The sequence below is a fragment of the Botrytis porri genome, assembly GCF_014898465.1.
Source record: "Botrytis porri strain MUCL 3234 chromosome Unknown BPOR_006, whole genome shotgun sequence".
Classification (NCBI taxonomy): domain Eukaryota; kingdom Fungi; phylum Ascomycota; class Leotiomycetes; order Helotiales; family Sclerotiniaceae; genus Botrytis; species Botrytis porri.
Genome location: NW_024066080.1, coordinates 1917103 through 1938679, shown reverse-complemented (window position 1 = coordinate 1938679; position 21577 = coordinate 1917103). Strand labels below are relative to the sequence as shown.

Below are 21577 nucleotides of genomic sequence, written 5' to 3'. Positions count from 1 at the left end.
AACGAGTAAATTAAATGCCTCATGAATTGGGTTGGTGACTCTGGACTTTGTGATGAATTATGTAGGTGGGCATGCATGTAGGTAGATAGCAGCAGGTCACAGAAAAGTAGGTGTGCATCAAGCCACTATTTGTCAATTGACGAATCGAATCGATGTGTTTGATTTGGGAGGGATTGTGAATCGGATATTTTGTGAGGGGGCTGTGCATTCTTTTGGTGTAATGGAATGGGTCACTGGTAATGGGTCACTGGTGATGAATGTTACGCTGGGTTACATTCAAAAGAGTGTTATTACATTCCAATACCTGGGTAGCTACCTTAATATCAAGCTTTATCGTGATCGACCTACAGGACATATCATCATTATTTACTACAAATTAGATGTTACAGCTTGTTTGTTCTTCTCTCCTTTGACTAATGTATATCCCCCGGAGTAAATTCCCCCATTCCATCAATAATTAAATACCACTCCACTCCTCAATTATCTTATCTCGAATAGTAATATAACATGACTGTAGTCCTGTTCTTATAGGTTGGTCAGTACTTCTGATGATGATGCTTGTAGAATTGTCTCGATTGATTGATTGATTGATTGATAGCTACTGTCAGATTGTGATGAAGGTTGGTCATAGCTTCTACCGTGGTTTCGATGCTTCAGATGTGATGGATGGATGAAGGAACAATTGGATGGAGCGATTGGATGGGATTGATTACGACCGAGTATGTATTTATGATAATGGTAATGACCTAGTGACCTAGTGACCTAGTTACCTAGTATCTGATATAAATCTCCATCTCTCCATCTCTCCATCCTCCTATACAGACGATGATGAGTCGTGAATCGCACAAGGTCCAAACACCAAAACCATCAACGTCAAACAATTGATCTAGTCCTCATTCTGTCGGTGCGAGTGAATGAGGATCAAGGAAAAAGTCCAATTGTCATTTATCATATATCATCAACAGGAGCTCTTTCCTTGGCAACAGAAAGTTTGAATATAGGTATATCTTGGCGTATGCAATTTTCTCGAAAGGACAGTCCAGTACGACCAAATGCTTTCATGACAATATTGTATTTGCATTTATTGGTATTTGCATTCACATCTTCGTCCCTGCCACCAAAATCATATCATCAAAGTTACACCTACATACACATACACATACATACATACATACATACATACATACATACATACATACATACATACATAGTACATACATACGTTCCACATACGGGTATTCACACACATCATCAATTCAGATTCGTTCCATACAGGTACTGGGGTCCTGACTTACTTACTTTACTCACTTATTACTTTTGCTTCTGAGAAACTCAAACTATCTAGGTAAGAGGGATTCATCCTTTTCAATCATCGTTTGTTATTCCAATTCCTCTTCTTCCTCCATCTTCGTTACTCTCGTACATTGATTATATCGTATATCGTGCCTTTTCTTCCTTCCCTCTTACCCTCTTTCCCTCTTTCTTTCCACTCTCCCCTCTCCCCTCTCCCCTCTCCACTCTCCACTCTCCCCTCCCCTCTCCTCCCCTGGGTCGTGACGGGGTTCTTCGGTTTCATCATCCAAACCAAACATCCGACAATTCTCTTGAAACGTCTTTACTCCATCCTTTCATCAACATTGTGGACAGGGTTTGATCAACAACAAGTTACAACGTGCATCATCATCATCATCATCATCATCATCCTCCTCCTCACCATCGTCATAAACCAGGGACTGTCATCTCGGTAGCTGCCACCAGTCTCGCCTGTACCCAGAAGTTTTGATCAAACCTCCTCCACTCAAAAGGAGGCGCAGCACCTGGCAAAAAGCACTGGGACTGGATTCTTGAATCTTTTCTTCCCGCTGCCCGCACCGTCAAAGCTACGAAAAGTGTGCCCGAGTTTCCATAACCACGCGCACAAGTTACAACCAACCTTCGTGATCCCATCCCAACCCAACCCATCCATTAATTGTTCTTCCCATTTATCCAATTACCCTTTTCGTGCAACCTCTTCCCTAAAAAAAAATTCTGAGCTTTTCTTTCACATAGGCATTGACATTCTCTGATTTGCAGAAGAAAAAAGAAAGAAAAAGAGAGAATTTTGCCAAGATGGTTTGTAAGTAAACAAATTATCCTCCCTCCTCCTCCTTCCTTTGCTCTCTTTTTTGAAGATATTCATCTCCGAGTCCAATCTACCATATTATTTCTTCTTTGAGAGTTTGATGATTTATCGACTCGCCAATCCCGTATTACAAGTAAGAAGTTGATACAGGCACCTGCAGTCGGGTCTTTGATCCAAGCCCTTTGTTACATATCTCGTTCGCGCTCTATACCTGGATGCTATCACACAGCCCAACATAACCTTTGTGTCGTCTCCATCACAGGACAACTGCTCGAGTCAAAAGACTTGAACGCTTGAAGCCAAGTACTACTCCTTTGCCTCTTGTCGATACCTCAATCCTTATTTCTATAATTTCGTGGTATATTTGGCCCACCTGTCAATCTGCCAGCGAATTGCCAAGCGGCCTTCTTAAAAGCTTAAGTCGGCTGCGGCGCATTGCAATTTCAATATCGATCATACATACGGAGTGGCTGGGCTAACGTTATATCTTCTTTGACATGTAGCACAACCTAAATACCGAAGGGAACTCGCGCGTGTAAGATCCCTTCCATCACAAAACAATCGAATCAACTCGGGAAATATGTCAAACGGAGTAGACGAAAACTCGCGTCTGTTGGGCGTCAACGGACATGCCGGAGACAGGCGTAAAAGCAGTGTTCATGAATTCTTTCTCAGCAAGAGGCATACGCCAGGAACCGACAGCGACAATGTCATGGTTAGCTACTCGGCGTCGGCATGGCATGTAGGCAAAGTTACTTTGTATAGTAGCTATGTCAACGTTCTGTTGATCTTTGTGCCATTGGGTATCGTCGCAGGTCTCACACACTGGGATCCGGTCGTCATCTTCACACTCAACTTCTTCGCTATCATCCCATTGGCTTCCATCCTTTCGTTTGCGACGGAAGAAATATCCATGAAGTTGGGAGAAACTTTGGGAGGGTTACTGAACGCAACATTCGGCAACGCTGTGGAACTCATTGTAGGTTCAGGTGTCACGTCTTACTTTTTACTTACTAATATTGAACCCTGCAGGTCAGTATTATAGCCTTGAAAGAAGGACAAATCCGAATCGTTCAATCGAGTATGTTGGGTAGTATCTTGTCGAACTCGCTTCTTGTGTTGGGATGCTGCTTTATTGCTGGTGGAATTCACAATACTCGAACTGGTACATCTATGGGTATCGAGCAGAGGTTCAACGACACTGTCGCGGGAACAATGTCATCTCTCATGGTTCTTGCCGCATGCGCATTGATTATACCTGCAACCGTAAGCTGAAATCCAACATACGGGTAACAAAATCTAACTCTTGGAAAGCTCTATTCTGTTCTCAGCAAATCGTCAGCAGACACCGAAAACAACATTTTGATCCTCTCCCACGGAACAGCCATCATTCTATTGATTCTCTACTGTCTGTATTTGTTCTTCCAGCTTCGAACCCATGCCAACCTATTCGATGCCGAAAGCCAATCAGCAGGAGAGGAGGAAGAAGTGCCACAAATGGGTCCATGGGCCGCTGCTGTTGTTCTCGTTATTGTAACGATCGCGGTATCTGTCTGTGCTGACTACTTGGTTGATTCGATTGACTCGATTGTTGAGAAAGCCCATATTTCCAAAACATTTGTTGGTCTTATTCTTCTTCCCATCGTCGGTAATGCAGCAGAGCATGTAACAGCTATTGTGGTTGCCGTCAAGGACAAGATGGATCTAGCAATGGGTGTAGCTATCGGATCGAGCATGCAAATTGCACTTTTCGTCACTCCATTCCTCGTGATCTTGGGTTGGATCATGGATAAGCCCATGACTTTACATTTTGAGACGTTTGAAACGGTGGTTTTCTTCTTGAGTGTTTTGGTTGTGACTTATGTTGTTCAAGATGGCAAGAGTAATTATTTGGAAGGTTGCATGGTAAGTTTTGATTGGAATCGAACCCATATTTCAATTTTGCTAATATTTACATAGCTTCTTGGTCTCTATATCATTATTGCCCTCGCATTTTTGGTATACCCAGATGAGTCTGCTGGAGCAGGTGAGATTGGAGGAACTGTCGTCAGATCAGTCAAGGCTTTGGCAGGATATTAATCGGAAATTGTTTGGTGTGTTGGTTGGTATTGATTGTATCAATTTATGGTAATGGCGTTTTAGCGCTGGATATGAAAGATAGATATCGAGAATTCGTAGGGAGGAGAGATGGAGAAGGCGGCACATTTTAACATCGCTTTGTTTTACCAGAAAATAATGGGGTTTTGGGAAGGGGTTTATCATAGGGTTGCTAGGAGGGGCAATGGATGAATTGTAACAATAGCTCGGAGCTGCGAAGCCATTACCTCTGTGTATGATAGATACCTTGCGAGTAATACAATATGTTGAGCACAATGAATTTTGGGGGAAGAGATCTGTGAATGTGTATGTAAATTTGCATATTGAAATATATAACTCATTTCGACATTAAAAAGTATACAATTCTGGACAATAAGTACATGTCTTACTTATCCCCTTGTCACCTCTTCTTCTTCTTCTTCTCCCTAGACATATCCAACATCTTCGCCGAAGTAATAATGTATTAATGGTATCTTCCACATCATCATATTCTCTCTTTGATATCATCGTATCCATCTTTCTTCTTCCTCCTCGACGCCTCCATCTTCATTTCTAATCCTGATGCGAGTTCTTCGCTGAAGCCCCTCCGATGACGGATGGCTAGAGGCTATGTCATATTAACATCTTGGGTCTTGGATTCCCTGTTTCGTGATCGATATCCTACATCCAATATCCACTATCTTGTTTCCCGCGTCTCACATCTTGTATCTCGCATCTTGGGTCTTAGATCCATGATATGGATATGGAAATGGATTTGCTGATGAAAGGAGATACAGATACAGATACAGATATAGACATACATGATAGCTCAGGTGAGTAAATAAAGCACATTTAATAATTCATCGGGATCCGTGGTTCGGGGGGGTTGTTTTGCGTGTTTCTTTTTCCGGAAAGGGGTACTCCTCAAAAAGGTTCCTCTTAACGGGTAAAGAAGTATGGATTAGTAGCCAAAAGTATCGTAGTTGGATAGGTCGGGGAGGGTAGTGGGGATGAATCTTTTTTTGATGGGCGGACGGGGGAGAGGTTTGTGGGGGGAGGTTTCGTGGGGAGGACGGGAGGGGTGGGAGTTGGATGTAGAGGTGGAGTTGGTTGATGAAGGACGTGGTTGGGAATTTTCTAATTTCTTCCTCGCCAGCTCTCGTTTTTCTTCAACTCTGTCTGTATCCTCTCTCCTCCCAGCATCCCTCTTCATCTTCACCACCCCTCTATCTCTATCTCTCCCCCTACCCCTCTTCTCCTCCTCCCTCACTTTCCTCCTCCTCTCCCTCCTCCTCCACCTCTCCATCTCCTCCTTCCCCACCACCCACTCCCTCCCCAATACCCCCCTCTCCGGATCCTTCAGTTCTCGACACTCATCCCACCATTTCCTCTCCACATCCGTACTCCCTACTATCCCCATCTTGACAATCTGTAGTTGCGGAACTTGCATGTATGAACCCATGATCCCCAGGATGCGCACGACTTTGCATTCGGAGATTTCGGTCCAGGGGATTTGGGGCGTGGTGAGGGAGGGGGTGTTGGGGGGATTGTTGAGAGGGGGCTCGACATGAGAGGTAGGAGGGTTTCCTGAGGGAGGAAGAGGTAAGATGGCAACGCATTCTATACACACGCCGCTTGAATCATCGATAGTGTAGACGCGCCGACGCGCAAAAGTATCGATGGAGACGATCAGCCCGATGAGTTTTATGTAGCGGATGGGATGGTTGAGGTAGTGGTGGATGAGTTTATCTTTTGGTTTTGGGGGGGGGGAATTAGCCGGGGATTCTATTCATATGATGGCGCTATTATGTGATTTATCCTGACGAACTCCGGTCCACAAGAGGTAGGAAAATGGAGAGTCGGAAATCGAGAAGAAAAGTATCAAGAAGGTGAATAAATGAGGAAAACAAACCTTCAAAATATACCCCCCTAGTACTCAGAGAAACGATATCCGCGCACCGCAATGCGCACCATCTATGGATGGTAGGCGAGAGCTCATACAGATTTGGCGGTAAGAGGGGCGCGAGAGCAGATGTGGATGAGGAGGGGGATGTCATGACATTTTCTTTGGGGGCATGGTGCGATGCGGATTGATATCGAGGGTTTATGTTGGATGGTGACGAGTGGGAAGTTTGATCGGTGGGTTGTTTTATTTGTTTATTTTTTGGTCTTTGGGAGTGAGTTTCGTATTTTTGGCGTTGTGGTGTTGTGGTTATGGACTAATCAAGGTGGGAGGTGAAAGTAGAGATGGGAATCGCGAGGTTGACGCGTGGAGATGCTGTGTCACGTGTACATGACGGACAGTATTACTCGTGGGAAGAAGTCTAGGTTTAAAGATGGGTTTCAAGTCTGTAATAAGTATAGAAGTAAGATACCTGCAAGACTATGTGGATTTGAGCACTTGAGATGGGCGAGATACATAGGTATTTTAAAAAAAGAACATTATTGGATTATCAAAAATTGTAACAAGCAATTAGTAAAGCAGGATGCTCGAACAATCAGACGTCAATTTTATAATGATGTAAAAAGCCTGATTCAAATTCATAGAATTTATAAGTTATAATTCTGTTCAAAGTAAATGGGTAAATCTTCGCATTCAAACAAATCAATGTAGTGATCAACGCCTTCTTCTATGCATGTTGTATCCATCCGACCATATATGAAAAGACCAAATCCTCGAAAACTCCATTACCCTATTCATAAATCATGCCCGAGTAGTCTTACTGCGCTTGGATTGCCGAGTTGGTTGCTTCTTTGCTCTCTTCTTAGAAGCTGACTTCTTGGGCTCAGACTCAGGCTCGACCTCTTCCTCGTCTTCCTCAGCTTCTTCTGCTTGAAAATCATCACCAACGTCGTCCATTTCTACATCTCCATCTTCTTGCTCTACCTCGGGTTCTCTCTTCTTGCCTCTTGATGACTTCTTCTTTGGTGCCGGTTTTTCATCTTCCTCAACTTCATCCTCCGAGTCAGCTGCTCTTTTCTTCCCCTTGCCCTTGGCTTTATCTTTGCTCTTGCCTAAACCATATCGAATTCTCTGAAACTCCTCTTCACTTAGCTCACCAGGGCCCTTTGTCGACTTGCTTCCACCATATTTTGCCTCTAGATTATCAAAGAAGCCACCTCTTGAAGCCTGTCTGGCCTGAATGATAGCCGCCAGGTCATCCATATGACCAGGGACACTTTTCTTTGGCTTCTTACTTTGTTCCGGTACATCCCCACTAGATCCCTTCAACAATTTATCAACACCAATTTGTTTCGCAGCCTTCGCAGCCTCTTTCTCCTCGGCTCTAGCCTTCTTCATTCTTTTATCCTTCGAAGCCTGAGTTTCCTTCCTGAAGACGGCATATTCCTCGACCTCTCCAGTTTTGATTGCTTCCTCGATGATCTCGCGGAATCGTTCTTCATCCTCAACTGGATCACTTAACATAATGACTTGATACATCTTTCCCCATTTTCCTTCGTATTTGGTATAAGCTGCCAGCAAATCATCTTTCTCCTCATCAGAACCTTTGTAAACATTAGCGAATTGATTAATGGCATCAGAAGTAACAACGTCTTTGTATTGCTCGGAATAAAACTCGGTCCAGGAGAATCCATCAGCATCAACAGACTCAGAAGTAGATCCAGTACGATCATAGCGTTTGCGACTATTTGGATTGGAGAGAATAGCATATGCAAAAGCAATTTCTTGGAATTTGGTGTGCGAATCAGATTTGAGATGTTCTGGAGCTTTGTCTGGGAGGTTGTTAGTTGTCTAAATCCACTTTATGCAGTGGGCCTGTGAAACTATCTCAAAGATGACAGCCCCAAATAGAGAAGCTCATATGAGTTATGTGTTTGTAGTAATAGAATCGTGACAATAAATGTTACAACATACCTGGATGGTGCTTCAAAGCACTTTTGCGATATGCGCGTTTGATCTCATCTTCAGAGGCAGTTTTCTCAATACCAAGAACTTCGTATGGATTGATTTGAGGGGGCTTTTTATCTGCAACATCGTGGAGAGAAGCCATTCTGAGATTTTTGTCGTTATTATTGCCAAATTGTTGAAGAATAGTGAATGAGACTGGAAATTATTATGTAGTAACTTTGTATGTTGAGGAAACGCGATCTGATTATCGAGGGTCGCGTAAAGTGATTTCGTAGCGCTAGTGGTATCTTAGCTCGGGTTTCCCGGTATGGGGTGGGGAAGGCACTGCTTAGTCATGGGCGTCGTACTATAAGAATGTAATTTTACGATGTATTATCTAAAACTTATCTTAGCTGTAAGTCGACAACTAGATACTTCTAAATCTTGAGTTCTCTTGAATTATCCCGAAACTTCCAAATCAGATTGATCTTGAATCTCAACCGAGATTCTGATGTTTTTCTGGTAGTTCTGCTACTTTGCGGTGCTAAGTGAGGGTGAGCAAGGCAACCAACAGTTGGATCACAAAATACACCTCCATACTTTACGGAAACAGCTTTTATCAAATAATCTATTCTTTGCTCAACATTATATATACTTCACGTATCACGTAACTCGATCTCTCCCATCGCTAATTAAATTAAACGTTGAAATCCACCCAGCTCACATCCCCAAATTTTCCTTGAGGATCCTGGAAAACTTTCGCTGGACTACTGTAAGGAGCCCACTGGCTGTCATTATATTGGACATCGAACAACGAAAGAGCTCGTGCAGTTGCGTTGTATCCAGGTCCATAATTCTTATATTCAGCTTGGACGGTGCTATATTTACCATTATTAGCATTGTAGCGGGGAGATGCCCAATCGATATAACCCGCGGGGAGAATCGAATCATCGAGGTAGGTGCGGGCGAAGATAGATCGCATTTGTGCATTCTATTGAATCATGATTAGCTTGCATTTTTGGTAGAGGATATAGATTGTGGAGAAAACGTACCCAAGGTCTGCCCAGTGGACATTTTCCTGTGATGTTTAAGCTGCTATTTGCTTTCTGCACAGTTGAATCGACAATATACACTCCGTATTTGTTCTCAAAAGTCGTGTTGGATCCTTTCCATGCGGTAATTCCTCCACCACTGAAATCAGTCAGCTTCTTGTTGCCAAGGCGGATGGATGTATACATGCCATGATCGAAGTGAGATTTGTGTGTTAGTGACCCAGAGAGTTCCGAAGCCGTAGAAGAAATCGGTCTGTCCGGCGACAAGAGATTTAGACATGTAGGAGTTGGATAGTTTGCCCACGTAAACCTTGGATGTGTTAGTATGAAGGAATGAAGAGGGTTATGAGCAGCTAGATGGACATACAGTATCTTGGTAGCTATAGAAGCCGGTGTAGTAGAAGCCACCGTTTGCGTAACTTATGCTCAATGCAAGGGAAGGTCCATCAGCTATTACTTTATTAGAACGTTTTCTTTCTGATTCTTCCCTTTCTTCCAACCATTTCTTCAACTCTCTCTTTTTTCTTCCCTGCGAAGGGTAGCAACTCACAGTATGGCACAAAATCATTGATGAAATTCAGATTGTATGTTCTGAAATCTGTGCATCCAAATGGTGTTCCTGGTGGGACAGTAAACCCAGTCGGTCCGCTTCCAGTTAATGATGCATTGAGTGTCGGTGCAACGGTCAGAGTAGATGTGTAAGCATTATCCCCAGTACCAGCAACCGCCTTCCAGATGATATTGACGGTGTTCGCAGATTGATTGTAAGGATTTGTGGTTTCGCCGAGCAGATATGTGGGACCACTACGAGTGACGTTGACCTACAGTGCGACGTTAGCATGTGAAGAGGTTGGGTCCAAGAAATGAATCATGCAGAATTCTCACCTGCTCTGTATAGTTTCCGGATGCAATAAGGATAACATATGTATCAGTATTATTTGGCAAACTTGCCACAGCTACAATCATCCATAATTAGCCTTTACTCCGCCCTACCACTTCACACTCAATTTCTTATGAGCATTCCAACTACATACCAGACTGCACCGTCTTGAAATTTGGATCATTGCCCACGAAATCTACATATTTCGTCTTTTGCAAATCACAACCATCCAATGGATTTTTCGAGGGTGTTTGACAAGCATGTCTTTGCGCCTCGTTGTTGATGTCCCAGCTTGCTGTGACGATTGGAAGCAGAGAAGCAAGAAATAATGACGGGCGAACCATTGTGAAGACTTCTTTTGATGGTCAGTTGGAAACAGAAAAGACAGTTGGATTTCAGCAAAGAAAGAACGAATGGATGTAGGCCGAGTAGGGGACTTTATGGTTTAAATACGAATCCAAGCTTTGATAGAGAACTTCATCCATGGGTGGATTGCAGCTTGCCGATACTTCGGAATAATTCATGACCCAGGTCTACGGAGTAGCTTCATTATTTCCCCTCTCACCGGCTCGCACATACACGCGTCTCCGCCATTGCCGGTGATATCATTTGAGATTGGAAGTCTCCTTTTGCCTGTAGATAAATACCCTTGTCTGGAAAGCTTGCAGCTAAGAGCTTGTTTGCTGCTAGTTTGAGCCTAAATGCATGGTTTATGGGATGCCAAGTAGGATAAGGATTCGGACGAACCATTTTCTAGTCAGGTACCGGAATTACGGTTGGGCGAATCATATATGATTTAAACTTTTGGATGATTATATAATTCTACCGGTATATCCGGAATGGCTGATGCTTAGATTGACATTAATGTCTTGGATTAGGTGCAATACGCGGTGTCACTACAAACTTTATTTGATTAAGGAGCAATTCAACCAAAACACGAGATCTAGATTTATCTCTGTTTCTGGCATTGTATTCTGTGATGGTTTGATTTCACAGCTTGAGATGAGATCTCATTAGACAACACTCAGGCAGAATTTGTGGGGAAATCCAAACCTCCATAATCTGGAGTCTGGGGTGATCCTAGACCAGGAACGAGAGAAGCTGGAGAGAAACGTCGGTGAAATGGTTTGGATCTTTGCGGGGAACGGGGGAGGATTATCGCGCCAATAGGAGGGGCTTGGGCTGTATTCTGAAAAAAAGGGGGTGGTGTGTGCACGAATGAGCATTGAATTCTGGAAATTTGATAGAGTTTGGGTTTGTTCGTTTTAATTTGTTTTTCCTGCGATATGGGATGATCTTCAATGTATCCTCGCATTCGGATGTATGTATGATTTTGTGTTATGAAGTGGGTTTGATATCCCTACCTTACTGTTCGAAAGTACACATCAATGCCTGACTTCACTTTGATATAAAGAGTCCCTTGTGGCTTGACGTTTTATAATATCCTTAAACATTTAACTTGAGACATGAAATCAAATGATTTTAAGGACTTGACTCATGGTGCTATATTAGAAGAGCTTTAAGTTTAAAGCTTGATTGAGTAGATGCTCTATTAGTAATACATTTTTTTACGAATGAATGGCAAAGTCTGAACTGTCAAGTGCACGACGCAACTTATCCCTATCTTACAGCGCCAACTCTCCACCGTTTGAAATCATGTTCTTCTCTTCCTTTCTCTTCTCTATTTCCTTTTCTTGTCCATGTCCTTTCTTCACACTCTTCCAATCCAGTCCACATGCCGCCAGAAAGCTGCCAATCGCACATGCAGTAGTCACCCAATAACAACGCGTAAGGCCTTCCACATAAGCTTGTCGCACAGCACCTATTGCTTCTCCTTGATTTAATTGTGCCAGTAATTGCTGAATTTCCGTTGCTCCGCTGTGTAAGAATAGCTGAGGATCAAGTTGTGGAGCATACTTTTCTATTCCAGATTTTAAACCATTTTGAAAGAGAGTTTGACAGACAGATATAAAGAGAGCGCCGCCCAGGGATTGGAAGAACGACACACAGGCTGTCCCGACTGGAACGTCGACCAGTGGAACAACAGTCTGGACTACCAGAACACCGCCTTGAAAACCAACGCCAATCCCAATACCGGTTATGATTTGGAATCCGAACCACGAAGCAAATGGCGTGGTGAGAGAGAAGGTAGTGATGAGGCCAGACCCGATAGCGAACAGTATCATACAGAAAATCATCACGGGAGTGTAATATCCGATTACAGTGATAAGACCTCCAGTCACTATGGAGGACAGAACAGTGGATATCAAGAGGGGAAGAAGTTCAATGCCAGCTCTAGTAGCAGAAGAGCCCTTGACGGACTGAAAATAGATTGCCAAGTAGAAGATTAAAGCAAAAAAGCCTGCACCGAAGAGAAACGCGAAGACATATGCGAGTAATGTATTACGATTTTTGAAAAAGCGAGGGGGCAGAATACCTTTGTCGCCAAGAACGATTTGGGAAATGATGAACAGGATGAATAGCAAGATGGAGCCGACAAGAAGACCGATGATCTTAGCAGAACTCCATGGGTATGTCGTACCGCCCCATTGGAGAGCGAGTAGGAGGCAGACGACAGCTGGGATGATAATGATAGTGCCGATGAGATCGAGCTTCATGACACGAGCAAGGATGGTGAGGTTCTCGGGATTGTTGGCGCGGTGGATTTTGAGATAGACCACTATAACAGCAATAGCGATGGCGCCGATAGGTAGATTGATGTAAAAGCACCAACGCCAAGATACTTTGTCGGTCTATTTTGATCAGTATCTGCTCTCGTGAAGTGTCAAACTGAACTTACAAAGACGCCTCCAAGTAATGGTCCGGCGACCGAAGCAATCCCCCACATTCCTCCGCTGAATTTGCATCCTGTCAGTAATCATAGTAAAACCATTGGAAATGCTACCGATTCATTTTTGAAAAAAGCGTATCCACTCACATCAGCCCAAAAGCAGCTGGCCGTTTTCGCAGGGGTACTGTTTGTTAAGTCAGCATTATTCAGAAAAAGCGCAATATACTAAGAGTGAACGAAGTCGGTTGAAGTCATTCGATATAGCCACCGAATCCAGAAAACCTTGCACTTACAGCAATATGCCAAAATAACAATCGCTCCCGAGAACAAACCACCGACACCTATACCAGCAACAGCTCTACCTACAATCAATGCAGTACTATTCGGCGCAGTGGCGCAAACCAAGGAACTATTTTATTTATTAATTCATATGCGCATTTACATAATCATGTCATCACATTACCCGATTTCGAAAATGACAATAGCCACGATGAAGGTTATTTTGATCTGTATTATTGCATAAGCCCCACGCCATAAAATGAAGAGTTTATGCTATCTTGCTTACACTGAATATAGTATATATCCTACCAAAAGTCGGCTGTAGAGCCGTGGTTGTCAACAGGTATGCACTGCCATACCATCCAATATCTTGTATACTATTGAACTGGTCTGTTATTTTTGGGATGGCAGTTGCGATAATGGTCTGATCTAGAGCTACTAGGAAGACTGCGAGGCAGAGCGCGGCGAGAATGACAACCAACTTCAAGCCATGGGGGTAAACTGCCTCTTCGCCATCGAGTTCATCGGGGCTCGAAGTTAGTTCTTTCTGTAGAGGTATGTTCCCTGGCGCAGATTCCTCTGATGTGTTATTTTTGGAAAGCGAATCTGATGCGTTGTGTATATCAACCTCGTTTTTGTGCTCTCCCATGATGGGTTTGCCTTTATTTTCGATTTTGTTTGGAATGATGGTATTGATTTTGCCACCTCAGGCTATGTTTCCCGTGGATGATCGATGGAATTGTTGGCAGTCAAATGTGCCTAAAGGCTTCAACGAGGTAACTGAGATCTCAATAAGGAAGCTGCAACAAATGCCTGCTCGGCAGAGAAGTCAAGAACAATTGCAACATCGTCAACTTACTGACTCACTTTATGAGTATGAAAAAGCCATGAGGCTAATAACTGAAGTTATTGTCAATAGATTGACTTCTTTGTTGACGGTATGCCTATGATTCACCCAACGTCCGTAAGCTCCTTTGATTCGCCATGGCGACCAGCCAAGAAAGCCACAGATGTGCATAGCATTCTCGTCGGCCAACTTTATACCCCGTAGTCCGGGGTAGTGCCAATATATTGTATGGAGGAACCAATGCAACGATTGCTCTTGTGTGTGGCGGCTCTGATACTCCTTCAGTTGCGGCATACCGTCTCGCACTATTGCAATTCTCGGTTGTTGAATTGAATCAAACAATTTTGCAGTGTGATTCTCAAGCCAGTAGTCGTGGTTACTCACACACGGCCAATTGAAGCAACCTTTTGTGGGCTGTTTCCTATTAATATATTGACGGAAGCCAAATGACCAAATGAGAGTTTGGGTGGCATATTCACGATCAAACTGGTTACAATGCTTCTGATGATTCGATGTTATAAAGCAATACGCCATATTCCAGTGGAGGTCACCTTTGCCGCTCCTGCAGTGTGAATAGCAACCTCAATGGGCGGTGGTTATTTACCTTGAAGCCACAAATATTGTCAACTTACTGCCGTGTACAGAAAGGGTGGCAATCATTTCTCAATCTTGACACCAATTAAGCTGGCTGCGCAAGATTATGTTGCACCAAAAGATGACTCTTTCTTCGTTCGCTGTTTCCTTGCCGCGATTAGAGAATGAAAACAAGTTTTCTTGGTTCAAAGAGCTACAGGGTGGCAGCATACTTGTAGTCATGCTACATGAATGCTTGACACATCACCATCGCATCGCATTCAATCAATTATTCCGACAATGATGATTTGCTGACTCGGGAATTCCTCAATCAAGCATGTGACTGCGCGTAGAAAAAGATCCACACTGTGTTTCTGTGTACTCAGTACTGTGGTTGTCCCGCTTTTGGTGAATGCACGAATTGACTTTTTGGTGAGATTTCTCTTCAACTCTCGGAATCGAGGGGGAAAAGCAGTCCAATCATATTTCATAATGAATTAGAATTATAGGAAAGAAAAGAAGCATTTAGATATCTTAATATCGTCGTCCCATATTTATTGAGTGAGGCAAATCTACACAAATTACATCGCGCTTTTTGACTCGTTATCGTTCTGCCAAACATCTATCAAAGAGAAAGTGGGGTAATGAAATGTCAAAATGATGGTACGGCATCCTCGCCAATCGTTCTTGCCAGGGCTGTAAGCTGAAGTTACGTTGCCGTCCAAGGTTCTCCTCAAATTCTTTCTTTCTTTCTTCTCAACCATCTTTTCCTATTCAACCACGCGAATATTTTATTATTTCAATACCACCTATTTATCTAAAATATCATATGTTCTATCTTTTGGATTTTGGTGACAATCCCAAGCGTTTCTCTGTTCCCTTCAGTTCTAGCTACAAGCTCGACGATCACGAACAAGTAAGTAGCCAACCAATTCTGCCTCTCACAAAGCCTCTCGACCGGAGAAAGAGCCAGCTGTTTGAGATGCTGTTTGATTGCCGAATCTCATTTACATGTTTGAGCAATCAAATGATCTCTCAGTTTAGTTCGAACTGGGCTATCGAAAGGTGGTATGAGATCTACTTGTAGTCGGCTTTTTCTCTGAGCCGGGAGAAGGCTCCATGTATTACTTCTTCATCATGCATCCCTTTGCGTCTGCTAATACGATTCCTGCAGCAAGCCAACCCCTCATCCGTTTTCGAATTCCTCTTGCTACTTATCTCGCCAACACAACAAGACAACAGACCATTAACCCATTCTTAAAGTCTTTACTGCAACGCAATTGTATATCCATATCGGTGGTGACTGTTGCTCAGTTCAGCTTGTAAGAGGTATGCTTCACATTCTCTCAAAATCTAATTTTTCCGATCATGGCATAACTTGACTGTGTTTTCGTGGCACAATTCTGCTTTCCAAGATTAGCACTTTGATCGCTACAGATCATCTTTGGCACACAACCACTTACCACTCATGATTCTTCAATTCACATTTATTTTCTATTTTTCTCTATTAGCACGCACAATACATGATCTCTTTATGTTTTGATGCTCATAAGACATTATGCTGTTTCACGCTTTGAGGTTCAGTTCAACCAAACAGCATGTTTCTCCCACTCACAAAGCAAGCCCGCTTTGGTAGCCAAATGGCACATGCTCAATTCATGATTTCCTACTTACAACATAAAATTCTACTTTCGCTATTCTAGGATTTCAAAGACTCACCTTCGTAACTTTCATCGCTCAGTCTTTTATGTCTGGTCTTCTTAACCTGCTCTCTGACACCTACTCGTAGATTCACTCAACGCTCTTTCCCTTTGAGAGAACTCTCTTGAGCTGTACGATGTCTTTTGACCCAGCTGCACGCGGACGTGGCCGCGGTGGTCGCGGCGGCGGAGATCGTGGTGGAAGAGGAGGCGGAGATCGTGGTGGAAGAGGAGGCGGAGATCGGGGTGGAAGAGGAGGTGGAGATCGGGGTGGGAGAGGAGGTGGAGATCGGGGTGGGAGAGGAGGTGGAGATCGGGGTGGACGAGGTGGTGGGGATCGTGGTGGACGAGGTGGTGGTTATGATGGTGGAAATCGTGGTACTTATGGTAGCCGTGGTGGAGGCCGTGGTGGAGGTCGAGGTGGCCCGGTATCCATTTTCAGGTAAGGTAGTTGCATTGTACTCCGAGCATTGGTCTGATACTTTATGCAGGGATCCTAATTATCCAGCGGAAGCACCTGATGCAAAAGTCGCGAAAATGGAAGATGACTATCATAAGAGCTTATCCGGGATCAATGCCTTGGATAAGATGTCGCTCAACCAAAGATTTCCTACTCGCCCAGGATACGGCGAGAATGGTCGAAAAGTTCAGCTGTATGCTAACTATTTTACATTAAACACAAGCCCCAGTTTTGCTTTAGGTCGTTTTCCGGTCACCATATCCCCGAGCATGGACGACAAAAAAAAGAAACGGGAGCAGCTTTTCAAGCTCATCCTCGAGTTGCCAGAATTTGCAAATATTCCTCTCGCCACTGACTATGCTTCGATGATCATCACACCGAACAAATTGCCCTTCAAAGAGGAAAGTCTTTTCAGCATTCCTTGGCGAAGCGAAGGGGAAGACGATCCAGTTCCAAATGCCCAGGTTTACAAAGTTCGGATCGGCTCTCCAACGTCTTACACTATCCCCGATCTCGTCCAAAGCTTAGGCAATATCTCTGCGACTAATGTATCAGAAGTCCAAAGAGAGGAAGCCATCCAGGCCATGAATACGGTGATGGGATTCTTCGCCAAGAGCCAGAAAGGAACTGTTTCCATTGCAAATAATAGGCATTTCTCCACAGCTCAAGAAGGAAACAGGCATAACTTCACGACCCTGAATTATGGATTGGAGGCTATACGCGGCTTCTATCAGAGTGTTAGACCAGCTACTGGTCGACTTCTGTTGAACGTGAACGTCACTCATTCCGTTTTCCTCGAGCGTGGACCATTAAACATTTTCTTCCAAAGACTTGGTCATGCCCATAGCGTTGTGGATAAGATAAAGAGAAAGCGGGTTGAAGTCACTCACTTGCCTGCAAAAAAGTCCAAGGCCGGTATCATCATTCCCCGAGAGAAGACCATTTGGGACTTGGCTCGCCCAAGTGATGGTAGAACCGAAGAACATCCCCCACAGGTTGCTAGATATGGCGCTGGGCCAAAAGATGTCAAGTTCTGGATTTCCGCTGAACAACCATCAACGAAGGCCAAAACTCCACCCAAATCCGGATCAAAGCAGGGCGCTTCTAGGCCAGCCTTGACACTCAACAAATACATTACCGTGTATGATTATTTCAAATCCAAATATCCGAAGATTGTTTTGGATCCGAAATTTCCTGTGGTTAATGTTGGCAATGACGTCAACCCATCTTACCTGCCAGTAGAGGTTTGTATCATAAAGCCAGGCCAGATTGTGAAAAAAGCTTTACTTGGAGATCAAACTCGTTTGATGTTGGATTTCGCAAATAGAAGGCCAGAGCCGAACGCCATGTCCATTATCACCTCCGGTAAACAAGTCTTGGGCTTGAACACTAAAGATAATCCTCTTCTCCCTAAATTTGGTGTTCAGGTTGGTAATAGCCTTATAACCGTTCAAGGTCGTGTGTTACCACCACCCGTGATCAATTACAAGAACAGACAACATCGCCCAATGACCAAAACACCTATGGATGGTTCTTGGAATATGAGGGACACTCGTTTCCATACTTGCGGAGATCTGGGTAACTGGACTTACATGGTGGTTGAATCCGACAAACGTGGTGCGAGATGGAACCATAACGATGCGGCCGACACAGTTGAGCAGTTTAGGGCCCACCTTGAGGGTGCAGGAATTGGAGTCAAAGGTTGGATGGGTAGACCCGCGCCTAGCCCTAAGCATATAGATGGCAACGAAACGGCTACATCTGCTGATATTGAAAGAGTGTTCCGAATGATGTCTACATCTGCAAACCTAAAGAAACCCAAATTTCTTCTGTGCATTCTTCCAGTGGATGATGTAATGCTTTATAACACGATAAAGCGGTTTGGAGATACCAGAGCCGGTGTACATACAGTTTGCGTACAACACTCCAAGTTTGCAAAGGGAGACCCGCAATACTTCGGTAATGTCGCATTGAAATTCAATCTAAAGGCTGGAGGCATTAATCAGACAATCGACAAGCTTGGGATTATCAACGAAGGAAAGACAATGGTTGTTGGGATTGACGTAACACATCCATCTCCAGGGTCAAAAGACACGGCACCTAGTGTTGCTGCTATGGTAACAAGCACCGATAAACTCTTGGGTCAATGGTCCGGTATCTGCCGCCTACAGGGCCAAGCTCGTCAAGAGCCGGTATCAGAGCTCGAACCCATGTTCATTAGGCAATTGGATATCTGGCAGAAAAAGAATAAAATGTTACCTGACAATATTCTGATCTATAGAGATGGTGTGTCGGAGGGCCAATACAACATATTGCTTGAACAAGAACTGCCGAAAATCAGAAATGCTTGTCGTCAGAAGTATCCTGCCGACTACACCAAAAAAAGCCTGCCACGAATCTCAATAATCGTTTGTGGCAAGCGTCATCATACGCGATTTTATCCAAAGGATACTGACAGTGCAGACTCCAAGTCGAACTGTCCCGCCGGAACTGTAGTCGATCGTGGTGTTACCGAATCTCGTAACTGGGACTTTTTTCTGCAACCACATCAAAGTCTGATGGGAACGGCCAGACCTTGCCATTATTTTGTCATTCAAGACGAAATCTTTAAGTCCCAGAAGGTTAAGGCTCCTCATACTACTTCAGCCGATTCTCTTGAAGAACTGACGCACAATATGTGTCACTTGTTCGGGAGGGCTACGAAGGCTGTGAGTCTATGTCCACCTGCATATTACGCCGACTTGCTGTGCACTCGCATGAGAGCGTATCTCGCAGATCAGTATGATCCTCCAACAGGCCGGACTACACCAGAGCCTGGAAATCCTTCAACACTGTCAACGAGTGCAATAGGTCAAGGCAGAATTAATATCCACCAAGATATTACAGAGTCGATGTTTTGGATTTAAGCATTTCAATGTGTTCCTGGGCAGATCACTAATCTGTTTTATGGAAGATCTGGTCGTATCCTTAGATTTTCGGATCATTTTCTATTCAGAGAGCCTTGGTGCATAGGCAAGCAGACGCCAATTTTCAACATCTCCATTTGTCGAGGCATTTTTCAACCATGCCGATTGTTTGTTGAGAGCGAAAGATGCTTTTCTTTTTCCGTTTACTATTCACTCATTTGATAATTGCAGCGATTTCTACATTTCCGTACATCACAGCAAATTTTTTGATTTGCATTTCCAATTTTGGTGTGCAATAACCTTAGCTTCAAAAAATAGTATTAAAATACAAATACAGACCTTTTCATACTGCAATTTCGCCTATCGTGACATGTTATGGTAATGTAAGATCTCGATTAAGTGGATAGTACATATGTAGCACACAGCTACACGTCTAGCACACTATAAATTATCTTCCTATATCTTTGAGATAAACAGGAGATTGGATGAAATGAGAGGTTTCAGCCTCGTTACTCCTTTAGGCAATTAGTCGAGTCATGATGCTAAGCGAACAACTCCCTTTTTTCTTTTTAGGGGCAATTCGATATCCCTCCAAAAATTGAAAAAGGGATAAAAGTACGGAAAAAAGTAATGCGTCACTACATATCTTTCATTCCTTCCTTCTCTAGAAAGGCTGAAGTTGCCAAGAGCTTGGATAAACTAATCGAGGTATGGACTCGTCAGCTTTACTCATAAGGAGAATATTTGGGAGGTTCTATTTATGAAAGTGGTTGGTGATGAAACTTTTCTCTTACGGTTGATTTTGTTTGATTTTGTTTCTGTTTGTTTTGATACTCGCCATATTAGAGGCTTGAAAATCTTGTTGGCTTGCGTGGATGACTACAACTTGGGTCGTTGTATAGATGTGAAGATATCGTGAGATGCTTACACTCTGACTCTGATCGATCTCAAGTCCACTTTTATCGCATGTACTTTCTCCTATATCTTTCGATTGAAGAAATCCTAATCATAGCTTTAATACGTCCAGCATGCACCACCTCACCTCACTCTTCGTCGTCTTCCTTTCTTTCCTCCCTCTCTTTACTCAAGCGTGCCTCGTCTACTACGCAACCTTCCCCTTCGATAACGATAAACCGTTTGTGGGGAAGATCATTGATAATGGGGTTGAGACGTGTTCGATCAATATGACGTATAATGAACATTGGAGATGGCAGGCGTTGGAGAATGAAAAGGATTGGGAGAGGGAGGAGTGGGCTGTGAGTTTTTCTTTCTTTGGTTTTGGGGTTGAGTTGGGAGTGGGAGTGGAGATGAATGGGGGAGGGAGGGTGTGAAGAGGAGGGATGCTGGAGATAGGTGGATGAGTAGAGAATGACGAGGTTGAAATGGGAGATCTTGAGAAAGATCATGAGGACAACGCTAACATCTACAAACAAAATAGTGGAAACCCTGGCATTTCACATGCACTCAAAAACTATGGCAGGGGAAAATGAAGGGTAACAATACAGTACATCCTCCTTTTTCCTCCCGCATAGCACACCTTTCCCAAGCCCAAAAACTCACTAAGGTCTTGGAAACATAGGACCGTACATACGCAGCAGAACTCGGCGTCGGTCTCCGTGGCGTAACATACCATGCGCATGGCGAGAAATTCTGGTTCAATCCGGATACGGTGGAGGATGTAGCGGGCGAAAGATGGGTTTATAGTAAGAAGTTGTGGTGTGCTGGGAAATAAGGTGGGGATGTACGTGGTAAGGTTATTGGGCGGGTCAAATGGGTTGGTCGATGGGGTTGGTGAAAGAGGGGGTGGTTTGATGGGTTGGTTACCTGTAAAGAGAGACTGAGAAATATATAGGATGTTGAGCGAGAAGCTGAATTTCTCTATTTTTTCTTAGAGTAGAGTAACTACGAGTGTGCAAGGAGTAAAGGCCATGAAAACTCTCCTTATAATGTCTATCAGTTCGCGGATTTATGAAACATTTTTCTAACATTTTAAAATTCCAAACTTTTTATACTTCAGACAATTCCTGTTCAAATTTCACGT

General features: G+C 43.6%; 7 protein-coding genes across 7 annotated transcripts; 3 read left to right on the top strand and 4 right to left on the bottom strand.

Annotated features, from left to right (window-relative positions):
• Positions 1-2109: 2109 nt before the first annotated feature.
• EAF01_005091 (uncharacterized protein) lies at positions 2110-4201 on the top strand (the record flags this gene model as incomplete). The annotated part of the gene is made up of 5 exons (XM_038913346.1): positions 2110-2116; positions 2626-3101; positions 3155-3388; positions 3437-4027; positions 4082-4201. The coding sequence occupies 5 exons, from the start codon at positions 2110-2112 to the stop codon at positions 4199-4201; spliced, it is 1428 nt and encodes a 475-aa protein (XP_038771432.1).
• Positions 4202-5159: 958 nt separating this feature from the next.
• Positions 5160-6255, bottom strand: EAF01_005090 (uncharacterized protein; the record flags this gene model as incomplete). Its single annotated transcript, XM_038913345.1, has 2 exons — positions 5160-5947; positions 6111-6255. 2 exons carry the CDS (start codon positions 6253-6255, stop codon positions 5160-5162), a joined length of 933 nt encoding a protein of 310 aa, XP_038771431.1.
• Positions 6256-6902: 647 nt separating this feature from the next.
• Positions 6903-8211, bottom strand: EAF01_005089 (uncharacterized protein; the record flags this gene model as incomplete). Its single annotated transcript, XM_038913344.1, has 2 exons — positions 6903-7933; positions 8076-8211. 2 exons carry the CDS (start codon positions 8209-8211, stop codon positions 6903-6905), a joined length of 1167 nt encoding a protein of 388 aa, XP_038771430.1.
• A 534-nt stretch (positions 8212-8745) lies between these two features.
• On the bottom strand, positions 8746-10324 carry EAF01_005088 (uncharacterized protein; the record flags this gene model as incomplete). The annotated part of the gene is made up of 7 exons (XM_038913343.1): positions 8746-9039; positions 9101-9239; positions 9289-9410; positions 9468-9550; positions 9651-9921; positions 9986-10056; positions 10135-10324. 7 exons carry the CDS (start codon positions 10322-10324, stop codon positions 8746-8748), a joined length of 1170 nt encoding a protein of 389 aa, XP_038771429.1.
• Positions 10325-11475: 1151 nt separating this feature from the next.
• On the bottom strand, positions 11476-13902 carry EAF01_005087 (uncharacterized protein). Its single transcript, XM_038913342.1, has 6 exons — positions 13337-13902; positions 13235-13278; positions 13065-13180; positions 12919-12955; positions 12781-12835; positions 11476-12733 (listed from the first exon to the last, which is right to left on the bottom strand). Exons 1-6 carry the CDS (start codon positions 13697-13699, stop codon positions 11606-11608), a joined length of 1743 nt encoding a protein of 580 aa, XP_038771428.1. The 5' UTR covers positions 13700-13902; the 3' UTR covers positions 11476-11605.
• A 2405-nt stretch (positions 13903-16307) lies between these two features.
• On the top strand, positions 16308-19890 carry EAF01_005086 (uncharacterized protein; the record flags this gene model as incomplete). Its single annotated transcript, XM_038913341.1, has 2 exons — positions 16308-16612; positions 16662-19890. The coding sequence occupies 2 exons, from the start codon at positions 16308-16310 to the stop codon at positions 19534-19536; spliced, it is 3180 nt and encodes a 1059-aa protein (XP_038771427.1). The 3' UTR covers positions 19537-19890.
• Positions 19891-20167: 277 nt separating this feature from the next.
• EAF01_005085 (uncharacterized protein) lies at positions 20168-21268 on the top strand (the record flags this gene model as incomplete). Its single annotated transcript, XM_038913340.1, has 3 exons — positions 20168-20792; positions 20975-21040; positions 21116-21268. The coding sequence occupies exons 1-3, from the start codon at positions 20565-20567 to the stop codon at positions 21266-21268; spliced, it is 447 nt and encodes a 148-aa protein (XP_038771426.1). The 5' UTR covers positions 20168-20564.
• Positions 21269-21577: the final 309 nt, after the last annotated feature.